This window comes from Bactrocera neohumeralis, chromosome 5 (assembly GCF_024586455.1).
Source record: "Bactrocera neohumeralis isolate Rockhampton chromosome 5, APGP_CSIRO_Bneo_wtdbg2-racon-allhic-juicebox.fasta_v2, whole genome shotgun sequence".
NCBI lineage: Eukaryota > Metazoa > Arthropoda > Insecta > Diptera > Tephritidae > Bactrocera > Bactrocera neohumeralis.
The window spans coordinates 62,662,766-62,687,616 of NC_065922.1; the positions used below are offsets into that span (position 1 = coordinate 62,662,766).

At 35.9% G+C, this 24,851-nt stretch overlaps 2 protein-coding genes across 5 annotated transcripts in view; one reads left to right on the top strand and one right to left on the bottom strand.

The window, feature by feature from the left end:
* The window catches only part of LOC126759413 (glucose dehydrogenase [FAD, quinone]), a 40,267-nt gene extending 27,045 nt beyond the window's left edge, over window positions 1-13,222 (top strand). Inside the window, exon 2 of the mRNA XM_050474202.1 lies at window positions 10,862-13,222. Coding sequence (XP_050330159.1) covers window positions 11,052-12,944 — 1,893 coding nt within the window. The 5' untranslated portion in view covers window positions 10,862-11,051 and the 3' untranslated portion in view covers window positions 12,945-13,222. The remainder of the gene's footprint in view (window positions 1-10,861) is intronic.
* LOC126759436 (flotillin-2) overlaps window positions 1-24,851 on the bottom strand; it is a 418,004-nt gene that overhangs the window by 327,370 nt on the left and 65,783 nt on the right. The gene's annotated exons all lie outside the window — the stretch shown is intronic.

The following is a 24,851-nucleotide window of genomic DNA, read 5'->3' on the forward strand; positions in this document are numbered from 1 at the left end:
AGTAAATTATTAGTAATTATTTATTTATGTACATATATATGTATGTACATTAGAGTAATTCAAAAAAAAAATGTTTTTTCGTTTCGTACTCGGAAAAATAGGTTCCTAGACACCTCTAAGAAAGCCTCTACAAACATGAGTTTTTAAATGTAACGGGAAGGTCCTCCTACATACAGTTTTCTATATTTTCTTATTACCAGTTAGAAAAATTTATATCTCGCTTCCAACTACTTGAAAAAATATCTTGTTCCTTAGATTTTGTAGGAAATTGAATGGTCTACCAAAAAGGTCTATAATGATTTTTTCGTAAACCCAAACGTTTAAAAGATATTAACGGTTGAAGTTTGATTATTTTTGGGAAAATTTTTATTTCTTATGAATTTTATAACTCAATGAAAAAAATCATTATGAATAAGGTTTTTGGGGAGGCTTTCTTAGAGGTGTCTAGGAACCTATTTTTCCGAGTACGAAACGAAAAAAAAAAAATTTTTTTTTAATCACTCTAATGTACATATGGGAGGATGGAGTCATGTGTAGAAGTTCACGCAAGTGAGGAAAGTTCTCTGATCGCCATTCACTTGGGAGTAGCCAGAAACGATTCTTTTAAACATGGCTCAAGCAGCTCACTACTTCCGGTCTTTGACCAAGTATCCTCTGGGTAGCCTAAGAACATCCGTTCGAAGGCGAGCTAAAGTGAGAAGGCGAAACATTCCCTACAAGGGTTGTGCGCTGGGTTTGGGACCCGCCACGTAAAAAACACCCCCAGTGAAGAGCTACAACCAGCCGCTGTTGTTAACTCGGCTATAATCGCTTAAGCGGTTTCTACGCCAATTAAGAAGAAGAAGAATGTACATATGTGTGACTTGTCGCTCGAAAGTCAAAGAAATATGCTCAAAATAATTAGTAGACAACACTAATTGCGCTATGTAAATTTACATTGAGTAAACAGTGTGGCAGCTTGGGGCTTAACAGAATTGTCAAGTAATTGTTGACTACACAGAAGCAAAGAAAACCAACAAAAGATGCAAGAACATACATATTATATATATACATACATACATATGTATACATTTTCCAACTTTTTATTACTTAACGGCTTTATATTCTCGATTTGGTTTTCATTTATGTATTTGATTTCCTATTTGTCAAGTGTAGCTTCTTTAGGCAGTAACTGGGTCAATGACTATCAGCAATGTAAAGCAAAAAATCATGAAAATAAATTAAAAATCGCGTTGTTGAAAAACAAAAGACTCAAGCCACGAACTTGGTATTGGCGAACGCTTCCGATTATGTGCTAAATTGATTTTATTTAAATTTAGTGCGCATGCGTGGCTAACAATGAGTGAGTTGTCTTCAAAAAGTCGCTTTAAATATCAAAGAGTTATTGTTAGCACGGCATTTGACATGCAACATGTGTAAAGCGAATGCCAACAAAAGCAAAAAAAAAAAAAATAATAATAATAATAACAGTAAAAACAGAATAGTGTTTAGCATGCATACATTGAAGACGCAGTGACATACTGCTCTGACAATACAGTTCATATAATTTGATTTATATTGGTTAAAAGTATTTATATAACAAAAGAGTGTCTTACAGCGCCAAAAATGCACTTTTTGTTTATTTCCAGGTAAACAATGATATACCGTTGTTTTTTGCGCTTTTTATGCTTTTTACATAGTTATTATTAAAGAATCAAACAGTTTATAGAACTAAACACTGGCATATTGCACTAGAAATCGTTTTTTTTTTGTTTGTTATTTAATAACCGTAAACTAATTGTCTTCTAATTTTTGGTTGCTAAAACTGAAAATGATAGTAAAAACTTCCAACCACTCAGAGATTGTATAGTTGCCTTGAAAAATAATCTATGCCGAATTTCAATATAAGAACATAATTTTGATGGCTCAGTTTGTATGGCCGCTTTATGCTACATTGGTCCGATATCGGCGGTTCCAGTAAATGCAGCAGTTTCTTCGGAGGAAAAAGACGTATGCAAAATTGCAGAGCGATATCTCAAATTCAACTGAGGGACTGGTTTACGTATATTCAGAGAGACGGACAGCCGTACATGACCAAATCGATGATCAGGCTTATTTATATATGTACTATATGTACAGATACGGAAAATAAAATATAATCATCCATGGTACTAATTTTCCGTTCTAAAAAAAATTATGAATTTGATTTAAGTTCAACTAAGTTATATTTTTATTATGTACTTCATATCAAGTGCTATTGGTAGCAGTAAAAATATTGGAAAACAAGTAAGGAAGGGCTAAGTTCGGGTGTCACTGAACATTTTATACTCTCGCATGGTAAAGTGATAATCGAGATTTCATTATCCGTCATTTACATATTTTTTTTATTTTGCTGTAAATTAATTAGTATTCTCATTTCCTAATGTATATATTATACTGAGAAGGCATCAGATGGAATTCAAAATAGCTTTATATTGGAAGAAGGCGTGGTTGTGAACCGATTTCACCCATATTTCGTACACGTCATCAGGGTGTTAAGAAAATATTATATACCGAATTTCATTGAAATCGGTAGAGTAGTTCCTGAGATATGGTTTTTGGTTCATAAGTGGGCGACGCCACGCCCATTTTCAATTTAAAAAAAAGCCTGGGTGCAGCTTTCTTCTGCCATTTCTTCCGTAAAATTTAGTGTTTCTGACGTTTTTTGTTAGTCAGTTAACGCACTTTTAGTGATTTTCAACATAAACTTTGTATGGGAGGTGGGCGTGGTTATTATCCGATTTCTTCCATTTTTGAACTGTATATGGAAATGCCTAAAGGAAACGACTCTATAGAGTTTGGTTGACATAGGTATAGTAGTTTCCGAGATATGTACAAAAAACTTAGTAGGGGGCGGGGCCGCGCCCACTTTTCCAAAACAATTGCGTCCAAATATGCCCCTCCCTAATGCGATCCTTTGTGCCAAATTTCACTTTAATATCTTTATTTATGGCTTAGTTATGACACTTTATAGGTTTTCGGTTTTCGATTTTTTATTTTGTGGGCGTGGCAGTGGGCCGATTTTACCCATCTTCGAACTTAAGTTTCATCATGATATCTCAATTTTCACTCAAGTTACAGCTTGCACGGACGGACGGACAGACAGACATCCGGATTTCAACTCTACTCGTCACCCTGATCACTTTGGTATATATAAAGCAACTTTGTTGCGAGAGTATAAAAACAATTCATAATAAATATTACAAAAACAAAGGTAAATAATATATTTCAAAAATTTGAAGGACAAAAAAATAGAATCAAAATCTTTTACATTAAAAAAAAATATTTTTTTAAGGGAACTAATAGAAAAATTGTTAGTCCATTTTAGAATATTCTTAATCGCCTAATACCGATGCACATCTTCTAGGCATAAACCTAATTAGGCTATCGAAAGTGTTCTGTGGAACGGAATACCAGACCTTTGTACTTTCTTTCAGAATTCTGCCTTATTTTTCGATTTAAGGGCTGCAATACTTTCTTTAACAAAAAGTTTAAAAAGTTTTTGATGAGATTTAGATCTGCCGATTACTCTGGGTAAGCCATAACGCTAGCACCATGCTCTGAAACCCATTTTTTACAAGACCCGAAGTATGTTTCGGGTCGCTCTCTTGTTGGAATTGCCAAAATGCAAGGCGAATTGTATTTAGCATATGGAAGTATGACCTTATCTAAAACTTTAACGTATATATGGCGGTCTATGTTTTCTTGTATCCAAAAAATAGGTCCCGCATTACAATATGAGAAACAATCCTAATCCATTATACGAGTATTGCCCCCACAGGGTTTGAAGGACTTGGTCATGTAACGGACGCACATTTCTTTTTTTTTTTGGACGTCGGCTTACGTGCCACTATCATTTCCTATCATATTAATTTTGCATTCAGACCATAAAATGTCGAAACCATTTTTTTTTTAATTTTCAGCTCCGCCCTAATTAATGTGTCGTTTTACCAACTGAATATGGTTGCATCTATGCCGTTTTCTCAGCATTGGCACCTTTCGGGACCATGTGCCAAAACAATTTTTCTTCAAAAGTCGTCTTCTTACTGTTTTTTGAACAAAATTCTTATTGAATGGCTGCAGAGGCCTTAAACGGCTTTCGAACGACTTGCGCAGTCATTTTTTTGTAGTCTGCCTATTTTTTCAACCTTTTTTCGGAAATTTTAAGGCATCAAACACAAATATTTACGACATATTTCATATGTTTGCAATTTGCCTTTACGCGTGACCAATTCCTTGCAAATTTCGGACGCACAATCTTTCCTCCTCTGAACAATGTGCTCGACCCTTTTTTTTAATAAATTTATAACTGATACAATTATTCATTCCACAGTTCTAATTAAGTTAATATAACTACTTTTTACGCGTTTTAAATTCAATATTTTTCGTTTATGAAACCATTTCGCTATTGTTTCTATTATTTTGTCACTAAGCACGAGGCACGCTATTTACACTTTTTAAATTACAGTTAACTGTAAAACTCGACAATATTATCCTTTCCTCTGTTCTAAAAGTGCGTATGATTGCATATGTTATTGTGCAAACGAGTTACTACGTAAATGAAAAATTTCAAAAAAATTATGCCATTGTTTCAAAGCAACACCTTTGATTCTATCTTATTGTCCGTAACTGTAAATATTATATAGGGTCTCCGACGTTGCCCACTGGCCTTTACACAACGAGACAAACTTATGGTAATATACTCTGTGCAGGGTTTATAAAATGCCTTATCACTTTTCAACAAATAAACGATATTTCAATGTAGTTAAGATACAGCTATTTTTGATTTAATAATAACGGGTGATCCAAGTAGAAGTTCTTTCTTCAATAGACTGTTATTAACAAATCATTTGTTAGGCGTTTTATCATGGAAAGACTTACTCCTGAACAATGTTTACAAATCGTTCAACTTTACGAAAATTCTCGTTCTGTAAAGAATGTGTTTCGTGAACTTCGCTCAACTTATGGTCAACAAAATCGGCCTACTGAGCATGCTATGCACAACAACTTCACCCATCTTGCGACCCAGCATTTATTATTGGATAATATTCCACCGAATAGACCACCGCCAGCACCCAGTGATGAAAATATAGCAGCCGTAGCTGAGAGTGTACACGAAGACCGTGGAGAGTCGATTCGGCGCCGTTCGCAGCAATTCGGACTAACGTATGGAGCAACTTGGCGCATTTTATGTAGTGATCTTAAATTGAAGCGTACAAAACACAGCTTCGACCTTCTCAAGCGATATCGCTTCGCTCTATGGGCTCTTAAAAAGTTCCAAGAATATCCAACCTTTTCGGACCAAATTTTGTTCAGCAATGAGGCTTATTTCTGGCTCAATGGGTATGTAAACAAAAAAATTGCCGTATTTGGGACCAAGAGCAGCCTTTCATTCAGAAAAAACAATGGTTTGGTGTGGTTTGTGGGCCAGTGGAATCATCGCTCTATATTTCTTCAAAAATGATGCCGGTGAGAACGTAACCATCAATGGCGACCATTATCGCGTTATGATAACCGACTATTTGATGCCTGTAATTGAAGCTCGTGATCTCGGCGACATTTGGTTTCAACAAGGCGGCACCACTTCCTACACATTGTATCAATAAATGGATTTATTGAGAGAACACTTCAGCAAGCAGATGCTTTCACGTTTTGGGCCGGTTGATTGGCCACCAAGATCGTGCGATATTACACCGTTAAACTTTTTCTTGTGGGCATAAAGTCTATGCGGACAATCCTGCTTCGATTCAGGTCTCGAAGCAAAACATCAAGCGTGCCATTCACCAGTTACCAGTCGAAATGCTCAAACGAGTCATAGAAAATTGGATTCAACGGATGGACCATCTGAGCCGCATTTGAAAGAAATAATCTTCAAGAAATTCCTATTAATTTTTTTTTCTTTAACAAAGTAAGAAACCTCGAAATGGATTACCCTTTATTATTATTTTTTAATTATAACGCATTACATTTTCTAGACTTTGACGCTTTCAACCAATTGTGCCATTAAAGCTTGTGATATCACTTCTTGGTTACATAAACAGCATTTAAGCCAAGCTAATAACATTATTAATATTTTACTTACTATTTTCTAGTAATTAAGCCTCAAACTAGGCACTTACGCGGACAGTAACCTGCCGTCCAATTATCTAGTACACTATGTAGTCTTTAATTTGTTGCAATTGATAATGCTCTCTGAGCAATGCAGTCGAGCAAAATAACTGTATAATTCGCGGCAGTAAAAACAAAATTAATTGCAATTAATTGTATATTCGGCGCAACAATTCTTCGAAATCAATCAAAATATTAATCACCAGCACGTGCCTAGAGCTTGGGAGAAGCTAGCGATGATGTATTGATTACTTTCATCGTCTTAAAAAATTCCTAAAGTGCTCATCAAATCTGTTGATGTCTTATTGATTTATGATATGAATTGCAATATAAACTACTTATTATCGCTTACACCGCAAAAACGTGATTATTTTCGGCTTCTTCTTGATTGTCATCAGATTTGAGTGATCAGGTTCAAGTCTACGTCAGTCATTTCAGCGTGATTGGAGATGATTGTAATATGTATTCATCATATTTTTTACTTCAAAAAATCCCTGAAGTGCTCATAAAATCTGGTAATATTTAGCTTTTGCTTAGAAAGCCGCCACTAACATTTTCTCCAAATTGTCACGTTTTAGTTCGGAGCACAGTGTGCTGCCAGTCAAAGTATGTAAAAAGCAATCGATTGAAACCCGTTGGAAACGAAAAACGTTAACTTCGGCTGCACCGAAGCTAATATACCCTTCACAGGTGCATTTCTTTTAGTAACGTCGTCGATCACTCCACTCCACTCACTTGGGAAGGTCGTCCAAAATCAGTTGTTATTCCGAAAACTATTGATGCTGTGTGCAAACTGGTATTGCGGGATAGTCATGTAGGTCACATCGTGAGATTGAGGCAAATATGGGCATTGTTCAGACAAGCGTATATTCATTATTGGTTGAACATTTGGCCGTAAAAAAAACGTTTGTTCACGTTGGATTCCACACACTTTGTTAATCGTTCAAAACAAAAAGGCTCTTGTCGATTGTTCGAGAGAAATGTTAACGATATACAATAGCGGTGCTTCGAAACACGTCTATAACGTCGTGACAGGTGATGGAACTTGGATTTACGCGTATGAGCACGAAAGTAAACAGCAGTCGACTGTAGGGGTATTTTAAGATTAGCCGATTTCAATAAAAGTTGTTCGAAGACGAAGCATTACCAAGTAAATGGTTGCCTGCTTTTGTGGAAAAACTGGACATGTCCCAACCACACCACTGGAATAGCTCAGAAGACTAAATTCTGAGTGATATGAAACTTTTTTTAAAGAAATCAGGAAAACTAACCGCCGATGACTGACCACTCTTCACCATGACAATGATAGCTCGACATCGACTGAAACACAACTGCATGTTTGAGCACTTAAACACCGATTTGATGAGTCATCCTCCGTATAGTCCTGACTTGGCACCGAATGTCTTCTTTTTATTCTCGTTCGTAAAAAATACACTGTAGGTCAACGTGTTTCAGCACCTGAAGAAGCGGTTGATGCATTGAAGAGACATGTTTTGGAGTGGCAAAAGAGCTTCGAAAATTGGTGCAAACGCATTCAAGAGTGTAATAAAGAATATTATGAAAAACAATAAAGCGATTTTCGATTATTAAAATTTGTTTTTGTTCTTGAAACCAGAAATATAAAAGGCAACCTACATATAGCGATCTAACACTTTTTGATAGCATTTCTGATATAAAATGTTAGGCCGATATCACCACTATGACATACATATATGTATACTAGCTGACCCGGCAGCCGTTGTCCTGCCTGAAATTATGTGTTTTGAAATGAAAAGAAAGTGGAATTTATGTTGTTTGAAAATCATTTATTTTCGATTTTTCCAAATTTTTTCAATGTAACGAAGCTTGACAAACAATATTTTTTTGTTTCTGTTTCGGTGCGTAAATGTACTGAGAAGATGGTTTTCCAACTCGTGAGCACGCCACGTATGTCCGGCCTTGTGAAAAACATTTCCAAATTTATGCCACACACTTCTAGCGACTATCCTTGTGTCCATCTCAAATGCAATTTTCACTGGAAATGGAATGCGTCCTGAAAGGGCAAATCGATAGAACTCAAAGAGTTTAGAAATTCCAATAGCGCAGACATAACGACAGATCCAACTAGAAATGATGCGGTGGCACTGGATAAAATTCCACTGGATAATTCACGGCGTCGTCTTCATTGTCAAGACAATCGATCGATTTGTATGACCGCAAGTCTCCCGGAATATGACTTTGAATCTTCTAGATTAAGTGAACAACATCGGTATTTCAGGCAGCTAACATTGCGCGTGCACTTAAAGAATCATAGTTACAATAATTTGGCCAATGTCCGAACATTCGTGATGAGTTCATCTTTCGTGAATTGATAAACGACAGATGGAATTGATATCGAACCACCGGAATTGATCCATTTCCAATTTTTAGACGCGGATTTGAAGGCTGATTTGTCTAAATGTTTATAGCGAATAGTGTGCGTACTTCATTTTCATTCCAGTGATTAATGTGTTCCAGCAATTGTAATTGCTGTCTTACTTCTCCAAAACTTGCACAGACCGTACCATTCACAATACTCAATGACTCAAATAAAGTTGAACCGCGTACATTAATCAATAGCAACCGAAGGTAGAAACAATCGTCGTTTATCGGGTGGATTGTGTAAATTTGTCCGAATGCATTAGTTGAGAACACACCTGGATGTTAATCTACTGGTTGGAATTGCTTTCTGCGCAACTATTTCTTTGACGATGCATTCCAGGTGTAATGTCAAGGTATTTCCAAATAGAGCAATTTTCTCGCAAACGGATCACTGACGAAAGTTGAGAAAAAACTCGTTAATGTTAATTTTGTTGGTGGCTGTGTTTCCACTGGCTGTACTGTATTCTCTGGGTTGAAATACACTCTCCAAATTAACTGCGAGACGCACAACAGTCGGAAAACGTTCTTGAATTGCAAAAGTAAATATCCTACAAAGCGCTTTATTGCAGTTCACGTATCGACCGTATCGTTCAAGACCAATAACCGCCATGTTGCTTCCTTTGATTACGTAATTAGAAAGGTATTTTATCGATTACACCAAACTGCAATACTCAACATTGATATGAGTTTTTAATGTGAATTACACAATAATGGCGAATATGATACGATCCATGTGTTGTCAACTTCAATATTCATTCTTCTAACTTGAATGCTGAATGGTTTGCCATTGTCGTCTGGTGAGCGACGCCTATACAGTGGATATCAATCATTTCAAGTTTGAGTTTCCGAAAGAAAAGCATTTGGATAGTGTTTCGTGCATTTATTGTCAGACATACAACCCGAAGTGGGATTGTGGTGTCCGCAAGGTCCATGAACCATATTGGTTTTCACCATTTGGTATAATACTGTATCTTTCTCTGCATCAGGAAGTTCCGCAGAAATGAGTTCATCAGTTTGATCTGGTGTAACCACCATCCACCATCCAAAGAAGAATGCGTGCGTGCGGCTAACTTTTTTTTGCTACTCAACAGAATACATCCAGCATCTAACAGCACCATATACATATGTATATGTACCATATGTTGCTTCAAGATAAAGTCCATCAAACATCGCTGATGTTGTTTGAAAAGTCGTGCTGCGACATCTTGACGATCGCTTGCTGTTTGACCGCGTTCCATAATTCCACATGTATGTCATCGCATCCTGGGAGTAGTCGTTCATGTGTCTTGGGCTGCCATACGTTGATGGCAAAAGGAACGCCGACCGATATTAGCGCGACCTCTTCGTGGCTTCGTAAGAAATTTCAATCTGTAATTGATCACTTCATGTGAAACATAACGTTTTCACTGAATAATTAATCAATAATTTTTCTTTTGAATAGCCGGAATAAAAAAAGCATGCGACCGAAATTGAATGATTCAAATATTTGACAAATAAAAATATTGAAAAACAAAACAAACAAAAATTGAAAAAAAAATTTGTATGGAAAGATGTTACTATTTGGGAATTTTCCAATTTCCCTTAACATTTAGGAGGATGAAAAATAGATGTTGCCCGATTCTCCATCCTAGCCGATATGCACGCTAAGATTCACGAAAATCGGTCGAGCGGTTTCAGAGGAGTTCAATAACGTACACCGTGACACGAGAATTTTATATATTAGATGTAGCTGTTATACAAACTGAACGATCAGAATCAAGATTATATGGAACTCTTTTTTGTTTGACGAGATATCTTCACGAAATTCGGCATAGATTATTATTCAAGGTATCGCTATTATCGCCGAATAAATTGTTCAGACAACTGTTATTTAAACTGATCGATCAAAATCAAGAAAACTATTTTTATACCTTTATGCTATAAAAATGCAGCTGTTAAGGGTATTATAATTTCAGTGCAGCCTCAGTGCTCATTAAAAATATATACAATACTATCGTTAATTATGCTTATTAAATAATATTATTAAATTCAAGCCACTTTCATTTGAATGATTTATAAAACTTACAGTTATATATCGAACTCACTGAGCAGTCACTTTTTAATAGTTAATGTTCGCTCACCTGAAAGAAAGCAAATAAAAATAATTACAAACTATTTTCTAAATATCAAATAAAGTCGTATAAATATGCCGCTAATTTATTTAAACAACCATAATTGTAAATATTTAATAAATCAAAATAATTCATTAAAGTTTTGCATAATTATTTCACGAGCTTTTTATATTTGTTTAAGCATAAAAACTTTATTTGTTGTTTTTTTTTTTTTGTATTTACAGAACGCCGTCGGACTTCGTATCGTCGGCATCACAGCACCTTTTACAATGAGCAAGCGGAAAAAGTTGCTGCAAAGATTCATAGCGTGATAACAGTTATTCAAAGTACTACTCAACACGCCAAAAACAAATAAAGCAATAAAATCAACTCATCGAAATCAAAGTACTGCACAGCATTCGATATCCAAAGACAATGGTACTCAATCTACTTTTCATAACGACTGTGATAAAATCTACGTTCGGCGTAGTCACCACCGGCCTTTGGCTTATACCGTTACTGCTCGCCGCCATTACGTACTACCGTTACGATAGCGTCGATCCAGAGGCGCGACCCATCGATCAACTGAATCTGTATCCCGAGTATGATTTCATTGTGGTGGGCGCTGGTTCGGCCGGAGCGGTTGTGGCCAATCGACTCACGGAAATGCGTAAATGGAAGGTGCTACTCATCGAAGCGGGTCCAGATGAAAATGAGATATCGGATGTGCCCTCATTGGCCGCTTACCTGCAGCTGAGCAAACTTGACTGGCAGTATAAGACACAGCCATCGAACAAAGCCTGCCTTGGCATGAAAAATAATCAGTGCAATTGGCCGCGCGGTAAGGTGCTCGGCGGCTCGAGTGTGCTCAACTATATGCTGTATGTGCGTGGTAATCGACATGACTATGATCATTGGGAATCGCTAGGTAACACCGGTTGGGGGTATGGTAATGTGCTGCATTACTTCAAGAAATCGGAAGATAATCGTAACCCCTACCTAGCTAACAACCCTTATCATGGACGCGGTGGTCTAATGACGGTGCAGGAATCACCTTGGCACTCACCATTGGTTGCCGCTTTCGTGGAAGCGGGACGCGAGATTGGTTATGAGAATCGTGACATCAATGGTGAGAAGCAGGCTGGTTTTATGATTGCACAGGGCACTATTCGTCGTGGCTCGCGCTGCAGCACGGCAAAGGCTTTCTTACGTCCAATTAGATTGCGTAAGAATTTTCATCTCACCATGAACTCGCATGTCACCAAAGTAATCATAGAGCCAAGCACTATGCGCGCTCATACTGTGGAGTTTGTTAAGAACGGCAAGGTATTTCGCATACGCGCCAGACGTGAGATCATTTTGTCGGCTGGTGCCATCAATACACCACAGATAATGATGCTATCGGGCATTGGACCAAAGGCGCATCTGGAGAAACATGGCATACGCGTGTTGCAGGACTTGCCGGTTGGCGAGAATCTGCAGGATCACGTTGGTATGGGTGGTCTTTCGTTTTTGGTTGACAAACCTGTTGCTATAATACAAGATCGCTTCAATCCCACGGCACTCACCATGCAGTATGTGCTGCGAGAACGTGGACCAATGACAACGCTCGGTGGTGTTGAGGGATTGGCCTTTGTGCACACACCTTACTCGAACAACTCTATCGATTGGCCTGATATACAATTTCATATGGCACCGGCCTCCATTAATTCGGACAATGGCGCACGCGTGAAACAAGTATTGGGTCTTAAAGAGTCACTCTACCAGGAAGTTTTTAAACCGATTGCCAACAAAGACACCTGGACGATCATGCCATTACTGTTGCGTCCACGCTCACGTGGTTGGGTGCGTCTGAGTTCCTCAAATCCTTTCCACTATCCGCTTATTAACGCTAACTATTTCGATGATCCTTTCGATGTCAAAACTCTGGTGGAAGGAGCAAAGATTGCGCTACGTGTAGCAAACGCCAAAGTCTTTAAACAGTTTGGTTCGCGCGTACACCAACGACCAATGCCAAATTGCAAGAAATACAAAATATACTCGGACGAGTACTTGGAGTGCCAAGCGCGTACGATCTCTATGACGATTTATCATCCTTGCGGCACTGCCAAAATGGGACCGGCTTGGGATCCGGAAGCGGTGGTCGATCCACGGTTACGTGTTTACGGCGTGCGTGGACTGCGTGTAATCGATGCCAGTATTATGCCGACAATCAGTAGCGGCAATACCAATGCGCCGGTCATTATGATAGGCGAGAAAGGTGCTGACCTCATCAAGGAGGATTGGTTAAAAAATCCGGAATATCGCGCAGCTGCGCCAAAGAGTTAGCCAACTATGACATAGCTATGGTTAAGTGAATAGTAAGGGAAACTTTTTTGGGAACTTTTGGCTGTTATGCCGTCAGTGCATGTGGGCAATCATAAATCAGGGGCGTACGTGAGCTTTATACCGTAAGCGGTGCCATCGAGCGGATGGTGTTTCAAAACACCATCTCATATACAAAATAAATTAACTGTAGACGTTCTTTAATTAAGTTCCATAGGAACTGCTAATTCCATTCGAGTCATATATCTTTATTTTAAGAGTTTTTGCTGTCTAAGCTCTTCCTACATTTCACACATTTATCATTACTATATGATAATTTATCTTTATTTAATAGTGCATCATTACATGTAATTTATTGCTGCACTCATGTTATTCGCAAACATTTATCGACTACGTCATCACCATTCGCAATACAAATTATATTATAATGATAATGTAAATATCGTTTTAAGTTATTTAAAATCATAATTTTACATACAAATTAAACATAATTGTTAAACTGAATAAACAAAATACGTTATGCTTTTTGGAAATTTGTTTTATTTGGAAAATTTATTTATTTTAATAGAGGTTATATCAGGACACAGCTGATGCTGTAACACTAAGGGTGATGTATGAACCGACTGAACGGCTCAATAGACAATAATCACTCAAATCGTTAGGATATGAAGACCATTAATCGTGTTCGTAATATTCACATTACCCGCATCGTCGTTAGAGGTTGAAAGATCGACGTGAGTCTTGCACTAATGATTGATTAAAAAGAGCGTGATTTTTTTCACCCCATCATCCCAATGTCTCGTAAGTTAGATCCCGTCTCATCCGGTTGAAAGCTCGGTATTCGCAAAGTTAATGTTCCATCAGCAGGGACTCTGATTCCCCCGCATTCAACCTTCCATTTTCTGAAGGTGTGTTTTTTAGCGTAGGTGCTCTGTGACAACCCCTACAATATTACCGAGTTCCCTTTATCTAAAGAAGTGGAAGTTTTTTGGGCTGTCCACCATCAACATTACCCCAAAGTAACTTTGTGGTATGCCTAATGCCTAGCCTGTTGCTAGTGTTCCAATACCTGATGTGTTATTCTAGGGTTAATTGCTTGAAGAAGTTGAATGGTTTAGAACAGCTTAAGGGAATTGTATTGCTAGTTACACCCGAGCGGGCCAACTTGGCCGAAAAGGCAGCCTACTTCCTTCTATTCCTACATGGCTGAATACCCAGATGATATTAACGGAGTTACCTACTAAGAGTATAATTTTTACTTGCTGGTTAAGGCAGCAGTCTACTTGGCACCTTCGGTTATGCCAATAACTTCGGTTTGAAAGGCTGAGTGGTAATGATTTTGTAGTTTGAAGTCACCAGAAGCCCGCTCCTGTTCCTATTTCAACTTTTTATCCGTCAAAGAAGAGGTAGATTTCGTTATTGGTCCTGGAATTCGCAGCAAACGCTCTTCTTCAGGAGTTCCAGATTCGAGAGCTCGAAAATAAAATAGTTCTTCCCCAAAAAGAGAGGACTGCGAAATTCTTCGTGTGAAGATTTCCAGCGCCTCCCTGCAAGGAGCCCCGCTTTTAAATAAACTTAGTCAAAAAGTTTCGACCTATCTAAACAAACAAAATCGATCGATTGGCACATATCTTGAGAAAATAAACAGTGAATTTAGAGCAGATATGAATAATACTTGCTTAAGTCAGGGAGCCATCGAATGTTCTCTGAATCTTTGTCGAAATATGCTATCATTATTTCAGATTTTCTGAAAGACTGTCAAGCGATTAGTTCGGTTAGGGTTGAGACATTGAGAAAAATTAACAAGTCGTAACGAAAATAATGGTGAATATGATGATGAGCAGTATATTGTCAATGTTTATGTCGGAGCACAGCGTTGGCGAAAGGCAAATGATATGAGTGAAGAAAATCAGTTGTTACATTTTCAAGCGGTAGATTCTGCGTATTTGATGATTTCAAAGTAAAAAATTAAACTCGCAGCTTTTCGCTGTTTGCTGATCCAAATCGAAGATTAATAAATTCTGACAACTCTAAAGTCCACTCTCACTAAAACAAATCGAGGTGAACATCTGAAGGGCGACCGTGAATTCACGCATGTTACGCCCAATTTGATGGTTCGAGTATTTATTAAATTCAAGAATCGTATAATGTAATATTAAACTGTTGCTCAAGCAATTATAATAATTACTCAATAAACAATTTCGTTTGCAAATAGTTACAATTATTACACTATGCAACAATAAGCAACTATGTCAAGAAAACTAAAGTGAGCTTTTTGTAAAATATTGAAAATCAGACATGCTAAACTGAGAGATCTAAAAAAAATTATTGATAAATTAGCGCAGTATAACATTTGTATACCTGCTTTTTGCTTATGCAATAAAATATATTGAAAGAAATTACCTCAATGCGAAAAGTTTCGTGAATATTAGGAAACATGTTTTATCTTCGAGAAAAAGTATTTTACGATTTCCGATCGCAAATAATATAAGACACCCGTAAATTGCTTTGGTAGTTACGAAGGAATAACAGAATTATTACAATTGAAGTTATTCAATACACGAACCAGGTTCTTAAATAGGAATATAGGAAAACTGTTCGATAGAAAAAGAAAAAAGTATACAATATTTTCATAATTTTGTCAACAAATATCTAATTTTACAAACGATAGAAAATATATTATAATCAGAAATATTATGCATTTTTATTGACTAAGTTTGGTCTCGTCGGACGTAGGTTGTCAAAGTTGTATGAAGTAATGTGAAGTAGAAACATCCAAGCAATTCCTACTCCATTGTTCTGCCTGAAATTGAAACATCTCTGCAGTCTAGCCTTCGGCGAACCAGAAGACATAACCGAAACGGAAATTAGCCGTGTCAACAAATTTGTCGATTTGTAAGGATCTCATGTTCTATTATATGGGTGTTTTTGAGCAGTGTCCTAAGCTGTTCAAGTGAGATTCCTGTTAGGATCAACATCTTAGCCTAATCTAACCTTAATTTTGTAGCGTTGCATACTATAGTGTTCTAAAATATGTTATAACTAAATAATTGGTATGAAAATGGCCAAGGGTTATTTTAACTTAAAAAGCTATGATTAAAGGTCTGAAAGCTATTAAATCAAAATATATTTTCTGCTGGATATTCACTAGAAAAATTAGCTATGCTTAAGACTGATGCTTCAAAGGAAGATCGTTTATTTATAAAAAATTGTAATTCTCGTTGAGAATTATAGAAATGACTGTTATAAATTCTATACAGGGTAAGGTGTACGTATTGTGTGAAAGATTTAAGCCCACCGTCAATATACTGATTGGACCTTATCAGTGCGGCTTTAAGTCTGGAAAATCAACAACTGACCAGATATTCAGCATTGGAAAAGACCAGTAAAAAGATGACCGACACACACCACCTCTTCATCGATTTCAAAGCCTTTATGCCGTGATGTCTGAATTTGGCATTCACGCAAAACAAATACGACTGTGTAAGCTGAGGCGACTCGCTATCGTGTGACTTCTTCAATCTACTGCTTGAGAAAATAATTCGAGCTTCTTAACCCTTCATCTATAAGGGTGTAAAATTCGACGAACAAAGTCACTCATTATTCCCGTCCTGCTATATGGTGCTGAGGCTTGGACGATGACAACATCTGATGGGTCCGAATGTATAAAAACACTCCAGCTCTGAAAGTATTCGACGCAGTACCTGCCAGGCGATCGGAGGAAGAGGCTTTATTCCACTCCATTGGAAAAACCAGGTGGAGTAGGACATGGTTACACTTGGAATCTCCAATTGGCACCAAACAGAGAAAAGGAAAATCGATTGGCGCGCTGTTGTAAACTCGGCTATAACCGCGTAAGCAGTGTCCACGCAAATAAAGAAGAAGCATTCAGACATAATGTTTATCTGTTGGCGGAGAGTGGTCCTTAGATTGTTGGTATGCACTCAAATTTTAAAATAATTCCACCAAATACCATCCAAATACTAAAATAAATGTGTGCAATTGAGTGTGTTTTTGTTGATACCAATCGTGCATCGACTTTTTCTTGGAAGAAGTGAATAACTTGATTGGCAGCGTGAGTAAATGGCAAAGTTTATTTTGTATGGTTTACAAAACTCTCACTCTCCACCTCTCTTAGCTCCCCTAGCTTGTATTTATCTCATTCTCTTACTTATCTGAATAACAAAGCACATAGTAAGTAATCAGGCAGAGTTCATGACTTCATCATGACATTACGAGCACGTTATGATTATTTGTAATTCATGTATTTAAATTTGCAACGAATGACAATTACGGCATTTGGAATTCTTATGATTTAAACTTACATCTTAATTGTTTACAACAGACTTTGATTTGAGTTGTCAAAAAGATAAGCCTAAATACATACAACAATACAATTGGCAACAAGGCAGTGTTTTGTAATTATTTTAATTTATCGCCGCTTGAATGCTCAGCAGTTTTATAGAATTTAATGCGGTTGCTTGATTCGGTGGGAAATCCACAATAGCCACAATGGCAGTTCATTAAGTACACCCGCCTTCAGCAAGTCATTTGTATTTAACACTTTTAAAGCAAAAAGGCAAAGCAAAATAAAATAAAATATTATAAAAGAAATCAAAATCTACATATAGAGAATTGTAAGACGCCACTTGAGACAGGAAATGTTTGTCTAGATAATCACTCTATTGAAGTCACACTCATTTTTCATAAATGACAACAAAAAAATTCATAAAAATAGATACAAATTCTTATAATCACCATTTACAGCAATCAGCTAGATACTTAAGCCCGATAAAAACAACAAACACACTTAAGCATCTACTGAACACATACATTTGTGAGTAGGTAGCTACTTCCTGGTATGTGAGTGTTTTGTTTGCTTGCATTTTTCTTGCGCGGAATGCAGAAGAATAGCGGCATTTGAACTAAGAAGTTAAAAGTTATATTAAAAAAAGTACAAAAAATAATTAAATAAAAAAATCATATAAAATTACCGTCATTTAAAAAAAAAAAAATGTTTCTATTTTAATTTTTGTTTACTTCCTTCTTCGCTGCCCAACTTAGTTTGTTATACGTTCAATGGCCACTGAAGAAGTTGTTTATTTTTCGTTCGCAAAGTTAAGCCAACGCATTTAAAGTGAATGAACCGTCTTGCATTTTTTACTTTTTTATTTGATTTTTTTTTTTTGCCATTTGTATTAAGCAGAAATCTTGTAATGAATACTTTAAATATTATAAAACACTTGAAATGTCATTGCATTCCGAGCATACCGCTTACGAAAATTACAAAAACAAGAAAACACCTTAACTTCGGATAAACCGAAGCCATAATAACGTCGACAAATGATTTTGTAGCATAAAAGCATATACTTGTATATATTTATATTGTATTAAGCAACAATTATATATACATACATATATATAGGTATATATATATACACATAGTATGTATATAGTATATATATTTCGGCCCCATCTGAAAAAAAATTCAGATATTTTTGCCTTTATTTGAACAAAATTTGGTGAAAATATCTCTTCAAATAAAATAATTTTTCATATAAGTACTAGTAGTCCGATCTGCCAAATTTCTTCAAATATTTTCCTCATAAGTTTCGTATATAGATCTATATTCAATATATAAAATTATATTTCGGCCCCATCTGAAAAAACTCCAGATATTTTTGCCTTTATTTGAACAAAATTTGGTGAAAATATCTCTTCAAATAAAATAATTTTTTATATAAGTACTAGAGTTCTTCAAATATTTTCCTCACAAGTTTCGTGAAGAGATCTGGTCAAATAAAAAATTTTGCCATACATCCGATCTGTAAAATTTGCCAGGACAATAAATCTTGCCAAATTTAAAAAAAATATATTTTCAAATAAAATAATTCTGATCGTTCGTTTTATATGGCAGCTATGTATATGCTAAAGTGGTTCGGCATCCGCGGTTCTGACAAATGAGCAGTTTCTTGGGTAAAAAAAAGACATGCCCGATATTTGAGAGCGATAACCTGGAAACTAAGGAACTAGTTCGCAGCGTGACAGCTGGTCACACCGATCATATACATATCTGCTGTGAATATATATAAGGTGACATTGTATTTATTTTGAAAATTCTTTATTTATTCTTCCAAATCAATTTCATCCCCTTCAAAGTAATCCCCTCCCGATGCAATGCACTTATGCCAACGGATTTTCCAATCTTCGAAACACTGGTTGTAGTCACTTTCCGGGATGGCCTTCAGTTCCGTCTTCGCTGCGGCTTGAATCTTCTCTATCGTATAAAAACGGTGTCCCCGGAGCGGTCTTTTGAGCTTGGTGAACAGCCAGAAGTCGCACGGCGCCAGATCAGGTGAATACGGTGGTTGCGGAACGATATGGGTTGAGTTTTTGGCAAAATGATCACGAATTACGAGGGCAGTATGGGATGGTGCATTATCGTGGTGTAAAAACCAAGAATTGTCTTTCCACAATTCCGGCCTTTTTAGGCGGATAGCGTTACGCAAACGACGCATAACGTTCAAATAATATTCCTTGTTGACTGTTTGACCGGTTGGAAGGAATTCATAATGCACAACACCACGATAATCGAAGAAAACAGTCAACATGACCTTGATTTTTGAGCGACTTTGGCGCGATTTTTTTGGTCTCGGCTCTCTTTTGGCACGATATTCGCTCGATTGATCGGTTGTTTCGGGGTCGTAAGCATAGATCCAAGTCTCATCGCCAGTTAAAATGCGTTTCATGACACCCTGGTTGTCGGAAAGCATCGTTTCACACACTTCAACGCGACGCCTTTTTTTCCAAAAAATTCAATGTTTTCGGTACCAGTCGAGATTTGACGCGCTTGAGGCTCAAAACATCCTTCAAAATGGTATTGGCTGAGCCTTTCGATATGCCAACTTCATCAGCAAGGTCTCTAATTGTTAATCGACGGTTTTTTAACACCAAATCTTTGATTTGTTGAACGTGAGCTTCGTCGGTTGGGGTTGATGGTCGCCCAGGACGCTCTTCGTCTTCGACACGTTCACGGCCGGCTTGGAACTCACTATACCACTTGTAAACATTTTTTTTAAACATAGCCTCATCACCAAAGGCTTTCTGCACCATCCTCAACGTATCCGCAGCAGAAAATTGATTCCGTAAACAAAATTTAATGCAAATTCTTTGCTCAACAAATTTCGACATCGCAAAAAACGAAAAACTCACTTTTAGCAGCTCACAAAACGACACGTATCTCAAACACTAATGAATATTTTGACATGAAATTTGACATAAATGTGACTGACAGTACTACCAACCTAAAAAAATAACAATTCTCCAAATTCTCGACGCGCGCAGTTTAAATGCAAATGTCACCTTATTTTTGGGACATATTAGTGCATATATATGTATATATATTTCCACCCCATCTGAAAAAAAATTCAGATATTTTTGCCTTTATTTGAACAAAATTTGGTGAAAATATCTCTTCAAATAAAATAATTTTTCATATAAGTACTAGTAGTCCGATCTGCGATCTGAAGCTATTTTGTAGTCAAAAACAAAGCTCAGGAAAATAAAACGAGAATTTAAGACAATACAATTTAGGCTTAGAGTAACTCGATAAAATTAACAATTTGTCAAAAGCGTAAAGAATTGGTCAACGATTTCAAAAATAGATTAAAAAAATCAAAATTGAAAGTCATGATGATAGCAAAATTACAAAAGTTTTAAAAACAAAAATTTAATATGAAAAAAGATTGAAGTTATGCAATCAACAATTTGTACTTTCGGCAGCTACAACTCCAACCAAATTTTGATTATTTTCAATTCACTTTTAACTGTGAGAACAGGTTTTTGGTTCTAAACTGGCCTTGATTACGCGTTTTCAACTAAAACGCATTCTGGCTGACACCAAATTAGACTCGCTTGGTGTTAGTTGCTTATAGAATTATTGTATTTTCAGCTTAATGCCGTAAATATTGAGAAAACGCTAGCAAAACGATAGTGGCTCGCAATTTAAGTATAAACATTATCGAATAAATTTTGAACGTAATGAAAAACTGGCGATACAGCAAATCTTAAAAGAGTATTTAAGTAAAAGGTACTTCATTGGTGTTACAAGTTTTAATTAAGCTTTGTACAACTTCCTAGAATTGCGGAAGGGCATTAAAATGAAACCAAATGCAGCATAATGGACAAATTTTAACCTAAAACGGTTTGTAGTCAAGTACGAAGTGAGATGATCCGTTTAAATAATTATGACCCAAATAACAAGGTTAATATTGCCAATAACATGACTATACTAGACGTGTTATAAACCCCTGCGCAAATTCTAATAACATACAATAACTGGTATTAAATAAATATTTCATAAAACAGACCCCTGTAAACAAATTTTGAAAATTCAGAAAAAAACTATTTTATAAATCATTTTATATTCAACATAAAAAATTTAAAATATTCAAAAATAGATATTACAAAATATCTCCAAAATTCTCAAAACCCGGGTGTTTTTAATACAGTGAAAGTAACAAATGTGTGAAAGTAAACAATTCAAAATTTTCGAAAAACGGATATTACAAAATATTTTAAAAATTCAAAAAAAAAACAATTTTATAAAGTATTTATTTTAAAATTTTCAACAACAAATATTATAAAAAATATTGAAAATTTCAAATATACCGGTATTTTTAAAAAATATTTAACACAGTCAAATTCAAAATTTTCAAATAACGGATATTATGTACAATATATTGTTGAAATTCTCAAAAAAACGGATGTTTTAAAAACAATGTTTAATACCGTCAAAACAAAAAAATTAAATTTTCAATAAACAAATATTACAAAATATTATGAAAATTCTTCAAAAAACGAATGTTTTTAAAAATTTCCAAAAAACCAGTGTTTTTAAAAAATTTATAGCAGAGTCAGATTCAAAATTTTCAAATAACAGATATTACAATATATTTTTCAAACTCTCAAAAAAGGATAAAACTTCCCAAAAACAAATATTTAAAACCGTCAATTTCAAACTTATCAAAAAACAAATATTTCGACATATTTTGAAAATTCTTCAAAAAAAGATGTTTTAAAAACAATACTTAATACCGTCAAATCAAAAAATTCAAAATTGAAAAAAAACCAATAGTACACAATATTTTGAAAATCCTTGAAAAATGGATATTTTTAAAAAATATTTAATGCAGTTAAAATAAAATTTTACAAATTTTCAAAAAACGGATACTATTTAAAAAAATTGAAAACTCACAAAAAACACAACTTTATGAAATATTTAATGCAATCAAGAAAAAAATCAAAAAATTCGTAAAAACAGATATTAGAAAATATTTTGATAATTCTCAAAAAAAACATGTTTACGAAAAAATATATAATAAAAGACAAAATTTTGAAATTCTATTCTTTATTTTTTTCTGAGTGCAGCAACCCAACTGCCACGGTTATTGATTTTTTTTTAATATTTCAACTGAGAACAAGTTTCCGTTCTAAACCGACCCTGATTATCTGTCTACAACTAAATTTACTGTATTTAGGCGCATACACAATTCGGCACGCTTGGTGTTAAACACTCTTATGATTATTGTGTTTAAGCTCAAAGTCGTCAATACTAAGAAAACGCTAGTAAGATAAGAATGACTCGCGGTTTGTTAAACACTAATTACCAAAAAATTTGTAATACTTCCAATTAAGATAAAAGAACAAAGCATTCAAAAATCTTGATTCGATAAGTTAAGCTCTGCGGGAGTTCATTGATTTGGACCACCTATATTTAGCCAATCGATGCAGAGGTTGACTTTGCGAATGAAATTCTCACAAAAATTTTAATTTAATAATAAAACTCATTTCAGCGACCACGAAAATCGACCGGCTCGTACCTGCAACCTGAGTCAATAACTTTATGCCAAAAAAAAATAGTCACAATTTAGCCAAACGTTAAGTTGGCATGCTAAGGCAAGGTAAAATCAACAAAAAATCCAATAAACCACGAGCAGCATGCAGGTAGCCAGAAGCAGACACCGAAGCACAAAAACTACAAGCAGGGGCGCGTACTGTTAGCGCTGTCGCTGTCAGCGTTGCAACCAGAAAATTGCTAAAAACTCGGTCAAAGCCAACAACATAGCAGTCAGTCGGCAAAAATATCTGCACAACAAAATTCTTTGCGAATTTTCAGCAACGCGCATGTTCTTAATGCACAAGCGGTTCGCTAATGTTTTTTTATTGTTTTACACTTTCAATAACAACTAACCGAAAACTTAATGTACCGTACATTTGGAGCTTTGGGTCGTTGCCTGCCTGCAGAACGACAAATTTACGACGCGCAGGCGTTCGCAGCCAGCGAAAAATTCTTAATTTTCAAGTTTTAATGTCAGCTTTTGGCACCGTTAGTTGTTGCCTTGACTATTGCGCGCTGACGCATACAACCAATGCTGCCTGCCGTGACTAAGAATTCAAGAAAATATCGTTGTAATGCTAAGCCACTTGTAGAAATCACCCAAGCCGTTGACGAAGAACGCCAAATTATAATTATCCATATGTCATTTTAAACAACTTTTATTTTTTGAATAAAAACAGACTGAAAACTTAAAACAAAAAATTTTTTTTAATAAGATTTTTTTATAGAGCTTGCAATTTACTACCAAAATAATTTTTTATCAAATTTCAGTTTTACAAAAATGAGAAAAAAATGTTTATTGTTTGGAATATGCAAATTTGGGAAAAACTAGAACCACGCGCTTTCAGCGCCAACTAGCGAAAATACCGCAAGACTTTTTTGACAACCCATTAAATGCGAATGTAAGTTTGTTTGTTACGCTTTCACGCAAAAACTACTTAACCGATCATCATGAAACTTTGTACGTATACTCTTGAAGGTATTACAAGTAATATAGGGTTTTTTATATTAAAAAAAAAAATTTACGAAAGATAAAAAAATTATTTGTCAAAAAATCGCCAAATTCAAATCAAAAATTCATCGCAGGCCCGTGCCGCAAAAGTTGCACGAAATCTAGAAACTTCGGCTCACGCAGAGCTGAGAAGACAACAACAAGCAGAGCGACAAAGAGTTTTGAGAGCAGCTGAAACGCCTCTTCAGGTACGAAAGGTAAGAGGCATATTTTAAGGTGTTGAAACTTCATTGTCTGTAGTAATTTTTAAAAATTGCTGATCTCAGCCAAGCAATAAAATTTAGTTATCATATTGACTCATTTCTATTATTATACCCTTACCCTTTATCTCTCATACTTATTTAATGGCTCCACTGCGGGCGAAGCCGCGTGTAAAAAGCTAGTATTTAAATATTTTATGAGAAAACACGCGTTGAAGTAATAAAGGGAACAGTTTATATTCTATTCGCTCTAATTGAAAAGTTATTTTATTTTTTTGAAAAGTAAGAGTACAATTTTTTGAAATATTGAAAACTAAAAGCAGGCAAAGAAGTGCGTGAGCTATTTTAGCCGACGGTTCACATTTGCACCCTTCAATTTAACTGTGCTGTGCAAGATGTCAAGAGACTACGAGCCACTTACTTTCACCGATAAGGAAGTTGAGTGATGCCATTCTTATCCAAAACCATTGCCACAGACGGAATCAATATGTTAATGCTAACACACCCAATCGGATGAGTGGTCCCGCTCCTGAAACCTGGGAAATTTGGCAACCATGGAGAGTCTTATAGTCCGATAACTCTTCTTTCCCCAATACTGGAGACACTTGAGGCCTTGTTACTAACGACGTTCATTAAACACCTGAGTCTAGCAGACTTCCGAAAAGTGCACAACACTTACGGCATAAACACCCAAATAGTTCGTGGTCTAAATCAGAAAACACCCTGCGAGAGGACGATACACGCACCATTGGATTTGGCCAAGCCTTTGACGTAGTCAATCATACAAGCTACTAGAGGAC